Genomic DNA, 19,786 nt, shown 5'->3' on the forward strand with positions numbered 1-19,786 from the left:
AACGCCAAACCCAAGCAAAGGACAGAAATGGAAGCAAGGAAGCTTGGACGCAATGTCTAAATCAAGAGATCTTGTCTAGAAGGCGGCGGCGCCGCCTATCCACAAGCTCTTCCTGGACCTCTGCCAGCGTCGGGAGTCTCCATTCCACCCCGTCGCCCGCATCACCAGGTAGAGATTGCCAGCCATCTTCAGCATCATCCTCTCCTTGATGACGCAGGTGCTCAACAGACTCCTTCTCCTTCTGCTTCTCATATGCCAATAACGTGCCATCTTCTTCATCAAGGCCATAGCCGAAGTAGTTGGCATCAACCTTCCTCGTCGCAATATCTCCACCGCGGCCAGACACAGCCTCTTCCTCCGCCGGTCCTTTCGCGCGAGTAATTGCAGCATCAATCATTTCTTTAACACCTGGTAGCTCCCGGGCACGGCCGAAATATTTATAACCTCTGCCTCCGCCGGGGATCTCGCGCCCTTCATCGTCGTAAAGTCTGCTCGATCCACGCATGTAGTTCGGTCCGCCCAGGTTGCGGATTTGCATTTCCCACGCCCATTTCTCGCGCATGAGCTTGTTGATCTCATCATTGAGGTCGCGGATCTGGTAGTCGCTCGGAGTTTGCTCGTGGATGCGTGATACTTTGCGCGAAATTTCTTGGAGAACTTGTCCGCGCCAGCGCTCACATTCTGGCACCTTGTCGACGGATGTGATGGCCTTGGGGCGTCGTGTGCGTGAGATATCAATGATTCCGAGGTCAGCTGCTTGTTGCGCTCGGAAGCGGAACAGCATCGACTGCGCTTTTTCACTGTTGCGTGCCTGTTACATAGCGGGGGCTTGGGTTAGCAAAATGTGACTCGACTCGGATATGGAGATTTCCTCGTGGGTTTGAGTTGAGAAGGGTAAGGCTCACCATTTTGAAGAATTGACCAAGTCAGCGACCCGAAGAAGTCGGGTATCGTGGGCGTTGGCAGGGAAGAAATCCGGAGAGGAAATCATGAGCTTGACAGCTTGAAGTGAAGTCGCGCGCTAATTGCCGCTTAGCCGCGCGGATATCACGTGCCTTTTTTTCCATTTGTCTTCAATGTCAATCAACCATGGACAGTCACATATATTTGGTTTGGTGACACTTTAGAACATATCGTTTGTTTTCTTCAATCTCCTACAAAAAATATACAAACATTCCCATAGTCTTTTACCTGTACCATGTTTTATTCACAATCAACATGTTACGTCATAAAAGACAACTAGGGTTTTCTACTTGACTCGCCTGTCCACGTTGTAGGTGGGAATGTGGAGAATTATTGCTCTAAAGAATATGGGCAATGCTAGCCAGAATTTTGGATGGTACTATGTGGATTTGACAGAAATTCGAGAAATATGAGTTGCGGTAATAAAAATCCGAATATCGGAGCAGTTCCAGTACAGAATGTGTATTTGATGATACTCTCTACGTCCACTATACATTTCCAGAACCAACGTCGAGATTCCTCACTTCGGACAATCTGAGGGAGGGAAATAATTAGCAAGATATATATTATTACAAGCTCGGAAACAAGCAAAAAAACCGGTTGGTGTGGTCTCTCCCGAAAGATGCATTGCCTATACTTGAGTCAAGAAAGAGTACAACCTATCCGAAGAAGAGAACCAAAGACAAATAAAATGGAGGGTTTGGTGAGTTGTTACATCCTCGTCATTGTAGATAGCCTAGTCCACCCGTAGAGCATATTTACTCATAAACACAAACGTGAGACAAAAATGAACGCCGGAAAATACAGACCAAGGGACAAAAGCTTGGCCTTTCAAACGATATGAACAAGCCCAAGGCCAGCAGAAAAGACTGGAACATCCCATTCCCAAATGCAAATAAACCTCATTAACACAAAACATCCATCCATAACCAATGTTCTAACTCCGGGCAGGATCAGCCTGCTAAACATAACTCAAGCCCTATTCACAAAAAGCCCTTGGTGTTGCTGGGTTGCCGTTGGGGAATGTCATTAGACCCATAGGCAGCACTCCCACGACGGCTTCCAGCATCACTGAAAGCTACGGGACCACGCCCAATAGTACTGCCTCGCTCAACGCGCAAGGCTTTCCAGCCCTCCAGCTCGCGTTCCAGACGCAGTGCTTTCTCACGCTCTTCGCGGAGATCTCGCTCGGCACGGCGGGCCAGCAGCTGGGCGTCCGAGTCGTTATGTTGGAGCTCCTCGATGTTGCGAAGGAGCCGTTCAATCTTATCCCGAGCTCTGTTGACATCGTCATTCAGCTGAGTGTTCATCTTGTCTCGCCTGTCGATCTGGGACTGGAGGTCCTTGACAGTGCGGTCAACATTGCGAAGCGAGCGCTGCTCGGAGCTGTGCTTGCTCTCCTGGTCTTCCAGGTGGGTTTCAAGCTAAACGGCCAGGTTAGTACAAAACCCACAAAGATAGAGCATAGAGGTAGTTTAACTTACTTCCTTGATTCGCTTATGCAAGAAGCGAACGTCCTGGCTACCAGAGGAATAGCTTTTGGTTTCGAGATCAACACATCGGAGTTGAGCCTCCTTCAGCTGCTTCTCAACTGCCGCCTTCTCCTTGAAGAGCTGGGCGTTGGCCTCCCGCTCAGCAGTGACCTCCTTTTGCATTTCAGTTGCCAGGGCGTCTGCGCGGCGCATCTTACCAACTGCAGCGGCAGAAACATCTTCCTGTTGCGCAATTCTGGACTTGAGCTCAAGAAGCTCACGGTCCATACTGGCAGCGTTTCGCATAGATGGGCTTTCACCCTTCGCAAGGTCTTCAAGTCGCTCGCCAGCTTCGGCCAATCGGCCTTCCAGCATCTTCTTGTCCTTCAGAAGCAGGTCACGCTCTGCGTGCACATCCTCAACGGAGGTCCGAAGGGTGCGCACTTGGGACAAGAGTGAAACAACCTTGCTCTGAGCCTCGTTGTGTGCGTTGACAGCTTCGTCACGAGAGTTGGTGACATCCTGCAGAACAACATCCATGCGAGCTTTCTCCTTCGCCCATGTTGAGCTATTGAGAACTTCGTTATCCCATTTGCTGCGAAGATCTTCCAACTCCTCACGGAGACGGGAAGTCTCTCCACGGCCATTGAGGACACGCTCACGTTCCATCTCGAGTTCGTTGTTAAGAGTAGAGAACTCTCTCTGGTACTTTTGCCGGGTTTGTTCCATGGAGGTCTCCTTGTCCTCGAGATCAATGGCGCGCTGGTTGCGGTAATCTTCGAGTTCATTCTGAAGACGTTGCTTAGCCTGCAAGGCACCTTGGAGCTCTGCGGCTTGGTCCTCCATCCGAGCCTCGAGGGACTGTGCCTGTCGCTGCAAGTCTTCAACAAGCGCATCCATCTCCTTGCGCTCGGACATGATCTGAGCACAGGTTTCTTCGGCTTCCTGCCCTTGAGACTTAGCGAACTGCTCGGCGCGTGAAGCCTTCATAACCGCAATTTCGGCCTGCTCGAGCTTGTTGAAGTACTCATCGGAGCGACTCTTGTACAGCATGAGGCTTGACTCCAGATCAGCTGACCTCGACGACTCGGCGTCTAGGCGAATCTGGAGGTCTGAGAATTCTTGAAGAAGCTGGTTACGGCTGACTGCATCTTGCTCTCTACCAACTTGCAACTCTTGGGCCTCGGAACGGGCATCACGAAGTTCGACCTCCAGCGTCGCTCTGGCACGCTTCAACTTTTCGAAGTGAGCCTTGGCATCACCAAACTCACTCATGGTTTCATTGTGAACCTTGAGGAGTGAGCGCCTAGATTGCTCTTGCGAGTTGATAAGGTCGTATAGTTCTTCGTGCGATTTAGCTTGGACGTCGCGGAGGGACAATTCTCCGGAGCGGATGCTGCTCTCCAATGATGAAACCTTCTTGGAAGAGTCATCGAGTTGGTCGTGAAGACGGCCATTCTCTCGCTCGAGAAGCTGCATGCGACGAATTGAAGGACTGTCATCCTGCCAGATATCCGCAGTGGGAGTGGAGCGTCCAAGCTGGCTCTGGAGGTGCTTGTTTTGCATCTCGGTCATCTGCAGCTTATTCTGAAGTTCTTCCAGCTCGGCTGCTGTATCCATGCGCCTTTGGTAGCCCTGTGTATCCACTGTTCGGTCGGACCGCGCGGAGTCATTTGGTGCTTCGAAGACATTGTAGCGTCGGTTGGGGGTGGTAGGATTAGAGTATTTCTTAGCAGCGTTTTCGGAGTTCTTTCGGAGGTGAGCCGGAGTACGGTTATTGGCCACTTCATTCTGGTCAATCTCCTCGAGCAACGCGCGCTTGGAGGATGAATACTTGGTATCGAGCTCCTTCATCTCATCCGCGTGGCGTCGGCGCATTTCAGCAAGCTGGCTCTCCGCTCTCGCGTACTTCTCCTCGGTGACTCCAAGCTTGTTCTGAACAGTTTCAAGGACTTGGGCCAGATCAACTTGCTTGGAGAGATGTGGCTGAACAGCCTCCCAGGACTGAGCTGGTTCAGTGGCCTCAGGCTCGAAGACTTTGTGCAATAGAATCAATTGGCGGTGTAAGTCCTCGATCTCCTTGTTCGCTCTATCAAGGGTACCTTGTGTTTGACGGGTATTAGCTTGAGCTTGATTGCGAAGTTGTCGTTCGGTTTCAAGTTTCCGATTGGCCTCCGCTAGTTGCAGATTCGCTGTTGAAGCAGCTTTTTCGGCATTACGACTGGTCTTGTGTTCGCGATTGACCTCATGGTTCAAATCCTCCAAGCTCAACGACAATTTCTCTTTCTGCTTCTCCAAGGATGTAATCATGACCTGCGAGTCTTCCACTTGACGACTGAGTTTCTTGGTCTCCTCGTCGAGCCTGGCCTTCTCCTTTTGAAGGTTGGTCAAACGGAGTCGATTGCTATCACTGGCTTTCGAGTTTGATCGGGCAATGTCAAGGTTCTTTTGCTGAATCTTGGTCAAAAGGGACTTGTTGTCGTTTTCGGACGCCGTCAGCCTGCCTCTGAGAGTCACAAGCTCTCGTTCAAGACGCTCCTTGTGCTGATCATGGCGCAGACGGAAGTTGTCGGATTCAGAGATAGAGTGCATGAGCTCTTGAATCCGGCCTGAGAGGTGCGATCGTTCTGTCTCAACCTCTTCAAGCTGGCGAGCCTTTTCCTCAAGGTCCTTGCGTGAGCTTGTCATGCGCTCCTCAGCCTGGCTCATGATCTTTCGTTCAATCTCGGCCTCGGCATTCATGCGGGCAGTCTCCGCGTCCGTGAACCTCTCGCGGAGCTTAATCAATTCGCCTTGCAGTTCTTTTCTTGTTGCTTCCGCCGCAACTCGCGCCTCCGTAGCACGACGCAAACTATCTTGCTGGATATACATCTCCTTCTCGATGGTAATCTTAGAGTCGTTGAGTGTCTCATATTTCTGAGTCAACTGTGCAAGATTGTGCTCGGAAAGCATTTGCACGTCATCTCGTGACTGGCGTTCTCGGCTGAGGTCGGCTTGGGCCTGGAAGAGCTGGCTCTTAAGATCATTTACTTGTTGCTCTAGCAGTTTTCTGCTCTCTCCAGCCTCGGCATCCTCGGATCTCTTGTTCTCAAGCAGATTCTTGAGGTCCGCGGCTTCGCGTTGAAGTTGAGCTTGTTCAGAGCGCATGGCATCTCTCTCGGCTTGTACCTCACGGAGTCTAGATTGCATGTTGTCGTGGCGTGCCGCAAGGGAAGTCTTTTCGGACTCAACGTTTCGCTTTTCTTCCTCGTGCTTCTGAACGTCATTTCGAAGAACTGCAATCTCACTCTCCTTTCGACGAAGCAGGTCTTCATAGCCTGTGGAAGTACTCGAGAGTTCGGAAATCTGATCACGAATTGATTTGTTCTCTTCGGAGAGATCACGGATTTGCTTCTTGGATTTGTCGAGTTCCTTGGAAGTGTTTGCCAGTTTGATATCAAGGTCTTGGTCAGTTTTCAACAATTTGGCTTCCAGATCTTGAAGCTTACGCTCCTTCAAGCTGAGGTGGCTTTGGAGCACCTTGATCTCCTGGCCTAGTTCTTGAATTTGGTCGTTCTTTCCAGAGAACTGGATCTCCGTTTCAGAAAGCTTGCTGTCAAGTTCCTTGGCTTGAGATTGCAGACTGTTCTTTTCTGACTCGAGTTGCTGAATGATCAGACCGGCCTGTTCGAGCTGGGTAATTCGAAGTTGCAGCTGGTCGTCGATTTTCCTCTTCGCATCGACCAATTCATCCAGTTGCTCTTCAAGGCCTTCCTGGTCGGCTATTGCACCGGCAAGCTTCTCAGCGAGCTCCACTTCTCGGTCTTGCAGTCGCTTGAAAATCTCTTCCTTGTCTAATGCAAGTGCGCGCTCGCTCTCCAAAGTATGCTGTATCTTCTGGATCTCGATCTCTGTCCGGCGTCTTTCTTCGTCGAGCTTGTTGCGGTCCGCAAGGTCCTGTTTCATCTTGGCTTCGAGTTGTTGGATTTTGTCGTCACGCTTTTTGACTTCCTTCGCATTTCTCGTGTCGCCCAGTAGGGGCTTCATTCTTGAGAACATGCGCCACCATGGGTTTCCCTTCAAGTCCAGGTAAGCGTGGAAGTTCTGTTGGATGATACGGGTTGCCTCCGCGCGGTAGAGTCGCTTATTGGAAATGCGGCGCTGAACGAATCCTCGTGCCACAGACTGGAACTTGGACATGATAGTTCGGATGAGTTGGTCACGTTTCTCCTCTAGATCGGCCAGAACACCTGCTCTGAAGAAAACTTTGGTCCGACCAACACGGTACCAGCCCCGGTCCATGCCGAGCTTTTCCAGCATAGTACGAGCAACACTCTGTCCCTCCAAGTACCCCTTCGGCATGTTTTGGCAAAGGACCTCATAGCGCTGTCGGAACTCCGTGAATGGCAGGCGGTTCGGGAAGCCAGTACGAGCAATTCTGATCCCCTCCAGGACACCGTTGCAGCGTAGCTGATCTAAGACCAATGGAGCGTGCAACATCTTTGGCCGCTTCTTATGATTAGGTAGAATACAGCGGACGAAGTGAGGGTGGGTCGAGTGGAGCTCAGCCATCAAACTAGATAGTTGTTCCTTGTGCTTTTGGGCGGCTGTGCGGAACAAACCCTTTTTGACACGGCTTCTGGGGTGGTTTCCGACACCATCCTCCTCGGAGTCTGCACAGTCGGAAAACAGATGTGCTACGTGCGGTGCTTTCGAGGCGGCCAATAGGCGTGTGATATTGTCGTTGAGCGGATCCTTGTTCTTCTCAAGCCAATCACTCGTGTTGTACTCAACTTCTGCGGCGTAATGGGTCAGAATGAAGCCCTGGTTGAGACGAGAGGCGCGGTACTTTGGAGTCTTGCGGTCCCAAATGCCATGGAGCTTTTCCGTGAATGATTTGTCCGTTGCCTTGGGCATCACGCAATCCTCATCAAGACAAGAGAAAATGCCAATGGGGTTGGTCAACTCGATGAGGTCAATTGTTGGCTGCAGGTCCTTGCCGAAATCAATGAATTGCCACTCAATCTGCTCCCTCGCATATTCTTCTTGCTCTAAAACAAACATGTGGTGGTTGAAGAATTGCTGAAGCTTCTCGTTTGTGTAGTTGATGCAAAGTTGCTCGAAACTGTTGTTGTCGAAAATCTCAAATCCAGCAATATCAAGGACCCCAATGAAATAGTTGTCGTCGCTGGCCATCGAGCGGCCAAGCTGGCCGTTGATTCTAGCGACAAGATTTCCAAATCCGCGCTCATAGATGCCCTTAGAGAGGGCATCTAGGGCCATGCGTACCTGGTCTGGCGTCTGTACCTTCTCCACCCATTCCCGACCGGCCTTAACGCGTGGATGCAGGAGCCCCTTGACGAAAGCTTCAGGCTCAATACCAAGAAGATAGCAAGCTTTTTCCATGCTGGAGTAACCCTCAGGGGCTAGGGCTGCCTGGTCTGCGCGCACACTCGCCTTCGCAACACCGACATTTCCCAGGTGCAGGACAGCCGCAATGGTCCGCATGATACACAGCTGATCCTCCTCATCGAAGTCCATCACATGGAAGGCCTCGATCAACGAGTTCCATTCGTCCTGGTCAGAGACGCCCACAATGGAATCATTTCCATCTCTCGTATAGGCAAAGTCCTCGATCTGAAGGTCTGCTAGAAGAAGCTTCTCGCGTGTTTTGCGGTCTGCGCCCTGGAGAAGCTGATAGAAAACGTGATAGTTTCTCTCGTTGGGGTTTGGCTTGACAACTCGTGATTTCTCGAGCAGATACCAATCGATCCAAGCTCCAGAAATTTGGCCTGAGCGCGAGAACTCAATGCGAATAAACTTTCCGAACCGGGAGGAGTTGTGATTCCGGACCGTTTGCGCATTACCAAAGGCTTCGAGAATAGGGTTGGCTCTTAGAATCTGTTGTGAAAGACCAGTGAGTTGCTTCGCTCCAGACCGGCCATAAGGCGTATCAGAAGTGGCGACAACAGCGAGGTATTGAATAACTTTCTTCGTGTTTTCAGTTTTACCCGCGCCAGACTCTCCTGTTACGAGAATGCTTTGATTCTGGCCCTCCTCGACAAGATTCCGGAAGGCCTCATCTGCCATGGCAAAAATATGGGGTCTGGTCTCCTCTCTACCTCGGCCCTTGTACATTTTGATGTACTCATTGGTGTAGATTGGTAGTGGACAGTACGGGTTGATCGTTACCAGGAAAAGTCCAGAATAAGTCTATATCCTCAGCAAGTCAGTCAAAATCACGGAGTTGTACGTTCATGTTTGCAGGTGCGACGAACATAGATTAGGTCTGACTGATATCTGGTGTGCAGGTTATGCACCACAGATGCCTCGTTCAGATGTGTGAGCTCTGCCATATCATCTGCCTTGTCAAACTTGGCAGGATTGACTTTGTCGACCTGGTCCGCATCCAGTTCTCGTTGCTATTCCAGAGTCAGCTCATTATATCTTCTTAATGGGATTACATCCATACGTCGCCATCGTCGGTCTGCACCAACAGCTGCCCTCCTTCGGATTCCTCCAAAACCAGCCCCCGAACGAAGGCCTTTTGAGGGTCTCGTAACCACACATATTTGTTCCCAGAAAAGTCATTTTCTCCTTCGAGTCCACGAATCTGATCCGCTCCCCGTCGTAATTCCTCGGATTTGATAAAGCTTGGCGCGAATGTTCCGGAGGAAGGACTGTTCTTTGCAGAGTTCGATCTCTCACGGTTTCCGCTTAGTGATAATGTTGGCGACAACTGTGACACGGACGTGTTGCGCAGATGACCTCTCGCTGACTCCAGCCCATGAGATGGCGTAATGATGGCCGATTTGGGCCTCGCCTGTGGTGAATGTGTTCCTTGTGAAGAGGATGGGCGGGCAAATAAACTCGCACGCTTTGGCGAGCCGTTCAACTGGGAGGGAAGCATGGTGATCGTAGTTCAATTGGACATTATTTGGGCGCAGCAGTCGGTATCATAGCCAAGACTATCTCCGCAATTTCAGGTGTAAGTGTAGGGAAGGAGAGTGTAATAGGACGCCCGAGACAAAAGAAACCAAGTAGAATACAATTAGGAGAGGTGTGAGGTTGACGAAAAGTTGGAAGAAGAGGCAAGATGTTCGAAGTGACGAACCCCAATATCCATCATGTTTGTTTACTCCGTTCCTCGGGCGCCCGCCGATCGCAAGTGGCCCGTGCATATATCACGTGAATTACTCGATCATTTTTGTCAATGAAGGCGCTTAGACCTAGAGACGACCGCGTATCTCAATTCTTCTCGACCTCAAACCCTTTATCCATCTCTTTACCCCCCTCCCCCTATAAGCTGGAATTCACAGTCGCATGACCATTTCTTCTTTCTAGATCCCTAAAAGATCATTATCACACCTCACAGTGGCTCTTAAATTCAAGTTCTGCGTATCCTTTTCTCGAGCACTACCGGTACCTCTCTCCACCTGCCTAATCCTTCAAGGCATGATGAGATTTGGTCTTTGAAATCGCGACTTCTCTTCACCTCCAGCCTTTAGTTCTGAGAATCTAGAGAATACATCTTCTTTCATCCCTGCACACAACATCATCATGTCCGACCAACCTCCCTCATACGGTGGCCATCCGAATTATGCACAACAATGGCCTCCTGCATACCCTTCGATGATTCCCCCGAACTTCCCAGTCAGTTCAGACTATTCTCAAATGCACCAGCCACTGGCGACAAATCCTGTACCGACCTTCGACTATAACATGTCAGGCGTCAACGCGAATTCGCGAATGCCAGGTTCAAATGGCACTGGAAACTCAGCATTCGTTCCGCCTCCGTTTCCCTTCTTCAACCACTTCGACGCATCACAATTTCCACCTCCCTTCCCTCCAATGCCGTTTGCTCCGATGAGCTATCCCCCTATGCCAACAGGGTCCTCAAATCCCGCCATGCCCTATCAGGGTCTAGATGGACATATCTCACACCAACTATCAACGGAAGCCGTACGTCTGAAAGACGCCCCAGTTCAGGCAGATAATCACCGTGAAGAGGGCGAAGTTAGTGAGGAATCAGATGGAAAATCACTACAGCCGACGACGCGTAAGGCTACGCGCCAGTATATGGACCTAGAAGAGGGAGAAACCATATCTTCTAGTGCACAATCCGCTAGGAGTAGTGGGTCACGTATTACACCCATGCTTCCCCATATTTGTTTCTGTTTTACTAATAACATGCAGCATACAACCCTCCTTTGTCAGTCTCCGCAGACGCAAGCATGGTCCACCATGCGATGCAGTCTCAGCAGCCGGACCCACCTGCAACTGTCCCCGCCCCTCCACCTCGGAAATCCGCGGCGCAGCTACGAATTCAAGCCCAAGGCGCGTTGCTCAGCTTGGCGCCCCATAACATCCGCTACAATGAACTAGTAGCGGAGGGTATCAACCCTGCGATCCTGAAACGCCTTTACGAAGAAGTTGGCATCAAGGTCACGGTATCACCTGTGCAAGATCCACCAGTTCCTGAGAAGGCCTCCGCCGCGGCTGTAGTTGCTAGCAAGGGATCAGGGTCTAGCAGCCCCGCTGAGATGACCAAGATAGCGAAGGAGACTCAAAGCACCACGAAGTCGGATTTGCCGCTGCCCCAACCTTCCGCCCCATCCGCCCCTCCTTCCAAGGCTGGCAAGCCTCTGGAGCGAAAGGAACTGATCGCCCGGATGCTGGCTGAGAAAGCTGCCAAGACGACATCCAAAGAGACTTCACCCACTGGCAGTGCGAAATCCCCGCCCGCTATACCAGTTGATGAAGCCCATCTGGTTTCAAAGGAGGCTCTCGTGAAGGAAAAGAGCAAAGCCCAGACAGAGTTGGCAAGGCAGCGAATTGAAGAACTCAAAAGACAGACTTTGCTGAAGACCCAGAAATTGGCTCTCGCAAATCTGCCACCCGTCCAGTTGGAATCTCCGGCGCCAGCTATTCAACACCCGCTTCCTCTTCGACCTCCTGTGCCCGAATCTCGTCGCTCTGCCGGCCTTCCAGGACTTCTCATGACCGGATTGGAGCAGGATCCACTTGAAACTCTTCCCTCTGACCCGGTACATGTGACGGACCCTGACTCAACACCTATATCTGGAACTTCCCACCGCAAGCGGCCACGGGCGTCCGATTTCGATGAGCCAGTTGCACCTCCGAAGAAGCATTTTAACCCGGCTGCGACTCGGTTCGACCCTACCGATAAACTCATCATTGCAATCAGCGACGATGAATCACTTTATGGCGATGATGAGGATGACAACATGGAGTTGGATTCGAGCCCAGAGCAGGAACCAGTGCCGATAGTGACCTCGACCATTGGGAAGCCTACTGTCCAATCAAATCCTTCTGCCACCCGGGCTTCGACGGCTACACCACAAGGTAGTCTCAGTGACCAAGGGGATATTCGACTTAAAGATATGGAAATTCAAGCTATGCGTCGCAAGATTGCGGAGCTGGAGCTACGAAGGAAATCAAAGCTCGCTGCCAGCCGAACCCAGTCACCTCGCACGCTGGATGAGTCTGGGGCATCATCATCATCCGGTGGACAATCTGGCGTGGTCGCAGCTACTTCTGAAGAAGGTAATGTTCTTTCGATCTTTCCTTTCTCTGTCTGTCTCTTGCTGGGACATGATAATTCTTGAGTATTTTCAAGAGAGAATTTTGCGCTTCAACTAACCATCACCCAGATCCTTCAATTACTAAACCGACGACGGCTGCCCCTGTTGCCCAACTAGACGCATCAGCCGAAGGCGCAGCCACTCGAGAACCGGCTGAAGAAGCCCATGTTGAGGAAGTGGCAGACAGTGTAATCGACAGCACAGCACAGGCATCGGCTTCGTTCGAGTCCGATTCAGCTGGGTCTGCCATGCAAGAATCTGATGACAGCAGCAGTGATAGTTCCGATTCTTCCAGCGAGAGTGAGGACGAACCTGCGACTTCGCCAGCTCAAGCCGATCTCGATCCTACTACTGTGCCGTCGTTCCCAGAGCCCATGGAGGTTGACTCTTCAGAGCGATCGGCGTCTCGAAGCTCGCCCTCTGCCATCACCCATCCTAGTGCAGCTTCTGCCGACGAATACGTTTCTCAACATTCCCTTAGCGAACAATCTCAGCGTGAAGAGTCTGCGGAATCCGACGGTTATGAGCCCCCAGAGCCTGATGCTGACGCACAGTCTGAAGGCTCCAGTTACAGCCCTCCTCCGTTCAGCCCAGCTCTTTCCGGTCTCGTAGAAAACACGGCAGTCTCGGCACCATCATTTGACTTGACTCAAGCTGATGAAGAACTAACCAGCACGCCTCAGATGTCAGACCCATTACCTCGGTCGGATTTGCAGGTTGGCGCTCCTGGCGTATGAACACTACCCCTTTTCAGAGCAAGTTTCTGGTGACCCCATACTAACCCCTATCTAGACTGAAGCATCGCCCGCTATTTCGGAGCAAAGATTCACGCCGTACACCAGCCCACTGCGAACTTTCAAGGCTTATCGCTACCACCCGCATTATGCCGAAGACGTTCCGAGTGGCTACCGCTCGCTAACTTACAGTCATAATATCGATTCCATGAAATACATGTGTCCATATGAGTTGGCCGGGGGTGTCTGCAATGACCGATCCTGCGAGTTTCAGCATCTTCGAGACATGACTCTAAGCGGTGCGTCGACATGAACAACGTGCAACACCCCACCTCGTCCTCGAGCTCCCCCACCGGCGTATTGCACTATCTAGTCTGTTTCTACTTTCTGTTTATTGCTCTACTGCCTTAGTCTCTTGCCTCTGCTTCCTTTCCTTCCAACTCGTGTGCCATATCTTTTTTTTTACCCTGTTCGAATGCTGACCACAGAGCCGTTAACCTCGACAGACGACAAGATCCTCGTCCAGATGGGCTCTGTCCGAGAGGGTCAAACCGAAGAAGAAAAAGAAACATATCTCGCTGGTCTGAAAGAGATCATCAACGACTTACGGCGTGACAAGGTGAAAGATTTCGACACTGTGGCCTCTGAGATAGCCGCATACCGTAGGCGCTTCCTCCAAGACCCGTCGCGTGTCTTGTCCCTGTAACATTCTCCCTCATTCATTGGACCCTTTAAGAGTCCTCTCCAGGTGAGCTGTCTTCCATCAGTCTTGTGAACACCGGCGTCGAAAGAATTTCGATGGCGGGGGAAAAACATCATCACACCACATGGACTCAGACAACCCTCATCATGGCCATGATGCCACCCATTTTTTTCAATACAATATCCCATGCCACCACCTCTTTTCAAGGCTCTCGCGTTCATGACCTTGTTTTCCTCTGCATCATTAGCCGATTCGGTGTTTTCTTCCCTGCATTCCAACTGCATTTGATCTGCGCGATTGGGGGCCTCGCGCTCTTTGGGTCCTTTTTTTTTCTTTTTTGTTGAATTCAGGCTCTGGGCCTTTCATTGCCTAGTGACCCGACAAAAGGGTGTTGAGGCGCCTGCGTCTCAGCTGCTGGTCGTAAGTTTTGGCAGTTTCGGCAGTTTCAGCTCTGGAAGAGCTCTGGCTCTACTGCTAATCTGCACACTGAAGGGTGCGGTTGTACCATTAGAATATCGGTGGGGTTTCACAGCACATATTCATAGCAATCAGTCAATATGTATCTTTTTTTTTCTATCCAACTATTGGTCTCTTTCTATCTTTGGTAGTAGTGAAATAAGCACCAAGTACCCTTGTAACTGGCTTGGATTATGGGTAAGTTCTGACTCAATCCATCTGACCTCCGAGACACACCATGTCCATTTGAAAAACACGCTAAAATCATTGACTCATTCATGCGTAGCCGAAGGAATAGAATAGACCCGAAAATAAAATAAAATAATCATCTTGACAAAGTCCTATCTGCAAAGAGATTAGCCCCCAAATATGCTAGATACATATTTTCAGCTGTGACCATCTAAGCTGAGAAATGCAGCTTGAAAAGAAGTCAAATCTTAAAAACAAGTCTAGACCCAGAACAAGGAAAAGACTCATTCCCGTACAAAGTACGAAGAAAGATGATGTGGGTTCCTGCGGCTAGTGGATGCTAAGTATAGGATGCAGAGTCGGGGGGGATGGGGGCCAGGGTTGGTGTGACTGTTTCAAGAAGATTCAGAAATCCAGAGATAATAATAGTAAAGTAATAGAGTGCATACGGTGAGTTTGATATTTTTAATATTATCTCTGCTAATCAAAGATGCAATGCAACTATGACATTTTTCCTATTGCAGAAACATATCTATACGAGTTGGGTCAGGGCAAGGCAGACCAGCGGACCGGATGTCTTGGATTCAACAGATTGCTACTGATTGGTCCGGGGCTTCCTCGCTTTCAGTTACATATGTTCCTCCCTTTATATTGATATTGTGTATAGAGTATATGGTAGGTCCATATAGCCTAGCTATAATAGCCATGTAGCTATGCCAGAGATAGATCCCGCGCCCAGCGCCCGAGGGTGAAGTCCGCGACCGGGCAAACACTGAAAGCGCGAGGAAACAGCCAAGAAAAATACCAATAGGGAAGATGAGTTGTGGATATGGTAGTAATTTGCGTCTACGCGAATTTACACGGGAGTTTCAGGGTGATGGGACGACAAGCGCGCACGTACAAAGTAGAGGGGGGAAGCCAAGCAAAATCCGTCCGGGGCGCACAGTCCAGCACAGCCCCAACGTCCAAACTGGAAGTGCCCAGGTGGGGGCTACTACAATGACATTGTTAGGAGACGGGATAGACGGGATATGGAGAAATGGGAATAACATCATGGAACATGCCATAGGGGGCTGAGTCGAGGTCAGAGTAAGAAAATAAGCCGTAAATAGGTGCAGGTCTTAAGGGTCACGAAGGTTAAAACGATCGAGGTCAAAGAGAAGCGGAGCACAAGGATTAATAGACATTGTCCGTGTTAGCTTCCGAGTACCAAGACCGCTTTTTTCAGTATGGGCCATAGGGCTGTTTGCTGCAGATGCCAGAGCAAAAAAGCGGTAACAGGAACAGGAGAAGCAGAGTAGTTCATCTTGGCTTGCATACAGAGTACATCACTCAGCATGGCGGGGTCCATATTTGGCTGAGCCGCAAATTATTCCAACCAACCATGATACCTGAGGCCGGGCCCGTGAGGCTCAGAGCAGGGTTTCCTGCATACCTTGAAGATCACGATGACTCTACTGCTTGGGAATAGTAATAACCATAATATTGATTCCATAAATAAAAAAGAAATATAAAGAAACATATCAAAATGAAAATGAAACTGGAAAATCAAAAATGGCCAAGGCAGACAGAGGGGAATCCAGCCCCGCTGGCCTTGCGCTAAACCAAATCAAGAAACCGCAAGTATACAAAATTCTAGTCTAACAAAAATAAGAAGCATTACACCATATATGCTCATGACCCATAACCCGCTTTGCATAACATAGAAAACATTCCAGAAATAGGGAAAAGGAAATCCAAAAAAAAAGAAAAGGTAACAGTAACAGTAACAGTAGAGTTCGGAATCACTATGCCGAACCGTCAGCTTCAAGAACCGAAATGCTGAGTGAGCACCGGAGTCGCTTACCATTGTATTCGTAGTACCCTGTCTCGGCCCGCGAGACGGCGTTTCAAAAAGTCTCACTTGATCTCCTCGCAATTGTTGCAAGCCATGTGGTTGCATGACACGCACTTGGGTTGAATGTTGTAGATCTTAGGACCGTCTCCGCATGCGCAGCAGATATACATGTAGGTCGGACTGTGCTGCCTCGTTCCAGGTAGCGAAGCTGACGAGATGCCCGTGCAGTTGGCCCGTGGTAGCGGCCGTAGACCGGGAAGCTCTGGTACAACTATGGGCATAGCTGTGGTCTTCAAGGTTGGGGTGCAAGGCGAGTGCAATGAGACGGCAGTTGGGTATGCGGAGATCGGGTTGCTGTCGTGAGAGTGCGAGTGGATACTCATACTGTCGGAGATCTTCTCGTCAACGCATCGAGCGCAACGAACTTTTCCACACTGGATGCAGGCGTCGTAGAGAGACGAGTTGTGAGGGCCGAAGTTGCAACCGCAGCAATACCACAGAGACGCCATTGTTGTTATGGGTTGGATAGATTGGATTGATATTATAGACAGGATGGAAGCTTTGTGGAAGACGAGCCGAAGGTCTTTATAGTTGTAGAGCGGGAAGGTCTTGCTGGACTGATAGTTGGATGTGTTGATTGAGTTTAAGAATGGAATTGAATTTCAGCATGGGGGATCCACGAGGCTATATACGTGAAGAAACTAGAATAGATGTAATAGAAGCAGAAGCGCAAGGCAGCGTTCCTAGAACAGTCAACAGCCCAGGCTGCCTTGCGACGTGAGATCCACATCGTAATTGGCCGAATTCATTACCCGGGCACTCATTGGGGCGACGGGTTAAAAGCTGGCCTTAGTTGCACATCACCCGCGAGATGGGTTGCCCAGGGCTCCGGGGCTCTGTCATTGCCCAGAGCACCCCAGTTGTGCCTAGAATGTGAGGAATCTATGAATCATCTCTGAAGATTAGGCGTATTGAGTCAACGGGTCCACTATTCTCCAGGGCTAAGCAAATACTCACACCGTCTCGGATGGCTTGGCTTACCCGGGAGAATGTATGTGTGTCAACGGGCTCTGGTCACTCGGGTGCTCCGAAATAACGGTCTAAATTCTTGAATTCCTTTTGACATTGATGCCTTGGTAAATGAACTCGATCAATTGGTTTTCAAGGCGTACGATATACTCCACTCTTCCCTGGTTTTCCAGGCACCGGCTGCTTCGTAAAGCAAAATTCGGAGTCATTTAAGTCAGGTGCCCCAAGATTCCGCGCCCTGAGCAGTGTTGCCTAAGTCACCCAGGCTTTCGTTTCTGACAACCTGAATATGATGGGAAAAAAAATCAAAAATTCGTTTCCTCATTGTTGTTTCGGACCTTTTTTTTTCTTTTTGGATATTACTTACGAATTACAGATTACGAGATGCTGTGAAACTCAACGGCTGATTTCTAATTTAAATTCTCACCCGTGGATCCGCGGAAATTCCATGCCATGTGCCTTTCCAGATACTATATCGAGCTCTATCGAGTACAACTGAGTACAACCGTAACACCGTCAAGATCGAAAAAGAGTTTAGAGGAGGTGATCTGACATTTGCGAGGCCTTATCTGACGGTCGCAGCTGAGAAATATAGAATGAGTAACAGTAGGCCCGACATTTACGGTGTGGACATGATAGCTGAGGTTGAAGCAGGGCAAGCTGTAAAGCGTAGGGTGTTTTCAAGGTTCTACCGATGCCCCGATCCTTGGGACCCAAACGGGAACCCTTGGAACCCCAGGGACACGGGCCTGTGGGCACCTGGGCAGAGAGTTCCGATTACGTCAGGTTTGCACTGTTTGATTCAACGACCTTCCCTACTCGATCCGGTCCTTTGCAGTCCCCCCGAGGGCATTCATTAAAATCTATGCATTTGATATTGCTGTATTGATTCCGTATATATGGCGTCTCCCGCGCAGAAGCGCGCCAACGTCGTAGTATCCAGGCTCATTCCGCCTGTGTTACTCGGCGCTGTGGTATACGCTTCCTATGCGGTCACGAAACCATTATGCAGTGAGTTTTCCCTGAATTTGGTCGACTTCTTTACCAGAAAACTAACGATGTGAAACTTAGTCGACTATCTAATTCATCCGTTACCCTCCCATAACCGAGGCCCCCGAGTCGGCGCTGGCGCCGCGATCATCGCGATCTATTACGTCCTTTTAATCCCCATGGTCGTTTCATATCTGCATCTTTATTACCAAGTCCTGTGGAATCCCGGGTACCTTCCCCTCGGTGAACAAAAAGTGGCGGACGACGAGAACGAAAAGCAATCGAAGCGCCGGTGTGGGAAGAACAGCACGCGCAAACCCGATCCGGAGAAGACAAGCCAGGCAGACGCGGACGTGGAGAGAGGCTCGAACTCTACTGCTGTAGGCACCGCAGTTCCGGCAGATATTGGGTTGGAGAGCTTCTACACAAAAGATGTCTTCGTCTGCCAGGCGGATGGCCGGCCCCTGTGGTGCACCACGTGCTGCCAGTACAAGACGGACAGGGCGCACCACTGCCGCGAGTTGGGTCGATGTGTGCGCAAAATGGATCATTTTTGTCCTTGGTACGATAACAACAACTTTCCGCAAAACCAGTATCCAGCTGACAGAATGCAGGGTTGGAGGCGTGGTGTCCGAGACATCGTTCAAATTCTTCATTCAATTCGTTGCTTATACTTGCATATTCTGTACCTTTGCTCTTATAGTGTGTGCATATTTTACAGCGGAGATCCGACGCCAGGTGAGACTTCCACAAGCTACCATACCAATTATTTACCAAGAGCTCGTTGCTAACCTTTCAACCAGACCGGAGGAGTAAATCCCCATTGGTGTGTCTGCATTGGACTGTAAGTGCCCACACACAGGATACTCGGGAGATTTACTAAGTCTGATAAAAACCATTAGGAGCGGCCTTTTCGCCTTCTTCACCGCCGGAATGACCCTGAGCTCAGTCCAAATGGGCATCTTCAACATCACAACAATCGAAAACCTAAACCGACGCAGCGCCGTCTGGACCCTTGCCATCCGTGTCCCAGAACACCTCCTCGAGCGACTCTGGGTATCCGAGTCCCCCTGGGCTCCGACATTCCGCATGGTCTCCTACCCACTACAAACACCCTCGACTCCAACCCAACCGCAAACAACAAACCCCCCCTCAGGCGAACGCCACGTCTTCGCCATCCTCCACACTCTGCCGGGCGAGAATCCCTTCGACCTAGGCAGCCCGTTGAAGAACCTCCAACAGGTCATGGGATACAACATCTTCGATTGGCTGCTGCCGATCAAGAAGAGCCCGTGTGCCGACCACAGCAGCATGGAGAGTCATTTTGCGCTGGGACCCGTTGTGACCCGCTTGCGGCTGGAGGCTGGACTGGCCCCGCCGCCCGGGAACGGGGCTGCTGTTCCGCCGTCCCCACATTCGGGGCGTAGCCACCGGGAAAAATCTCTTAGCGATCAATAGTTCCGGGCGCTCGCTTCGTGCATGTTTTGGATACCTTTATAATTAATGCAATATGTCCCCACTGTATATACTATTGACCTGGCTGCGTTAGGGTAATTTATATTCCGATAGACTGAAAGTCCCTCGTCGGGCAACTGTAGGGCTGAATGTCGTCGTTATTACGTATCGGCCTCCGGAGGTCGACACTTCATTGAGCTCTTCCAAAGTTCATACTAGAAACTTTAGCTAGGAAGTACAGAAAGAGTTTCGGCGAAGATGCGTATGTTCTCCAAGTACAATCCATCCGTTCAGGGCAACTTAGTGATTTCTTGCTCAATACTCCTTCATCACCCATATTTATACGTTGCTTCTAATCCAATGATATGAGACAG

At 50.3% G+C, this 19,786-nt stretch overlaps 5 protein-coding genes across 5 annotated transcripts; 2 read left to right on the top strand and 3 right to left on the bottom strand.

Moving 5' to 3' along the window:
• Positions 1-61: 61 nt before the first annotated feature.
• Positions 62-908, bottom strand: N7455_010805 (pre-mRNA-splicing factor ISY1; the record flags this gene model as incomplete). Its single annotated transcript, XM_065606524.1, has 2 exons — positions 62-811; positions 906-908. 2 exons carry the CDS (start codon positions 906-908, stop codon positions 62-64), a joined length of 753 nt encoding a protein of 250 aa, XP_065460487.1.
• Positions 909-1,656: 748 nt separating this feature from the next.
• Positions 1,657-9,480, bottom strand: N7455_010806 (type II myosin). Its single transcript, XM_040952999.2, has 4 exons — positions 8,887-9,480; positions 8,693-8,836; positions 2,448-8,627; positions 1,657-2,387 (listed from the first exon to the last, which is right to left on the bottom strand). Exons 1-4 carry the CDS (start codon positions 9,322-9,324, stop codon positions 1,947-1,949), a joined length of 7,203 nt encoding a protein of 2,400 aa, XP_040816642.2. The 5' UTR covers positions 9,325-9,480; the 3' UTR covers positions 1,657-1,946.
• A 494-nt stretch (positions 9,481-9,974) lies between these two features.
• Positions 9,975-13,459, top strand: N7455_010807 (uncharacterized protein; the record flags this gene model as incomplete). The annotated part of the gene is made up of 5 exons (XM_065606525.1): positions 9,975-10,557; positions 10,611-11,981; positions 12,089-12,750; positions 12,812-13,052; positions 13,260-13,459. 5 exons carry the CDS (start codon positions 9,975-9,977, stop codon positions 13,457-13,459), a joined length of 3,057 nt encoding a protein of 1,018 aa, XP_065460488.1.
• A 2,541-nt stretch (positions 13,460-16,000) lies between these two features.
• N7455_010808 (uncharacterized protein) lies at positions 16,001-16,447 on the bottom strand (the record flags this gene model as incomplete). The annotated part of the gene is made up of 1 exon (XM_040953166.2): positions 16,001-16,447. The coding sequence occupies one exon, from the start codon at positions 16,445-16,447 to the stop codon at positions 16,001-16,003; it is 447 nt and encodes a 148-aa protein (XP_040816438.2).
• Positions 16,448-17,866: 1,419 nt separating this feature from the next.
• On the top strand, positions 17,867-19,415 carry N7455_010809 (DHHC family palmitoyltransferase; the record flags this gene model as incomplete). Its single annotated transcript, XM_040953004.1, has 5 exons — positions 17,867-17,978; positions 18,039-18,519; positions 18,572-18,695; positions 18,761-18,801; positions 18,860-19,415. The coding sequence occupies 5 exons, from the start codon at positions 17,867-17,869 to the stop codon at positions 19,413-19,415; spliced, it is 1,314 nt and encodes a 437-aa protein (XP_040816486.1).
• Between the last annotated feature and the right edge of the window lie 371 nt (positions 19,416-19,786).

This window comes from Penicillium solitum, assembly GCF_028829755.1.
Source record: "Penicillium solitum strain IBT 25940 chromosome Unknown utg000008l_segment0_segment0, whole genome shotgun sequence".
NCBI classification, from domain to species: Eukaryota; Fungi; Ascomycota; class Eurotiomycetes; order Eurotiales; family Aspergillaceae; genus Penicillium; species Penicillium solitum.

Coding starts and splice junctions, on each gene's coding strand:
- N7455_010806 (XM_040952999.2), bottom strand. CDS start 9,324: ATGCTTCCCTCCCAGTTGAACGGCTCGCCAAAGCGTGCGAGTTTATTT. Junction 8,837..8,886: donor TGCAGACCGACGATGGCGAC/GTATGGATGTAA, acceptor ACTCTGGAATAG/CAACGAGAACTGGATGCGGA. Junction 8,628..8,692: donor ATCAGTCAGACCTAATCTAT/GTTCGTCGCACC, acceptor CTGAGGATATAG/ACTTATTCTGGACTTTTCCT.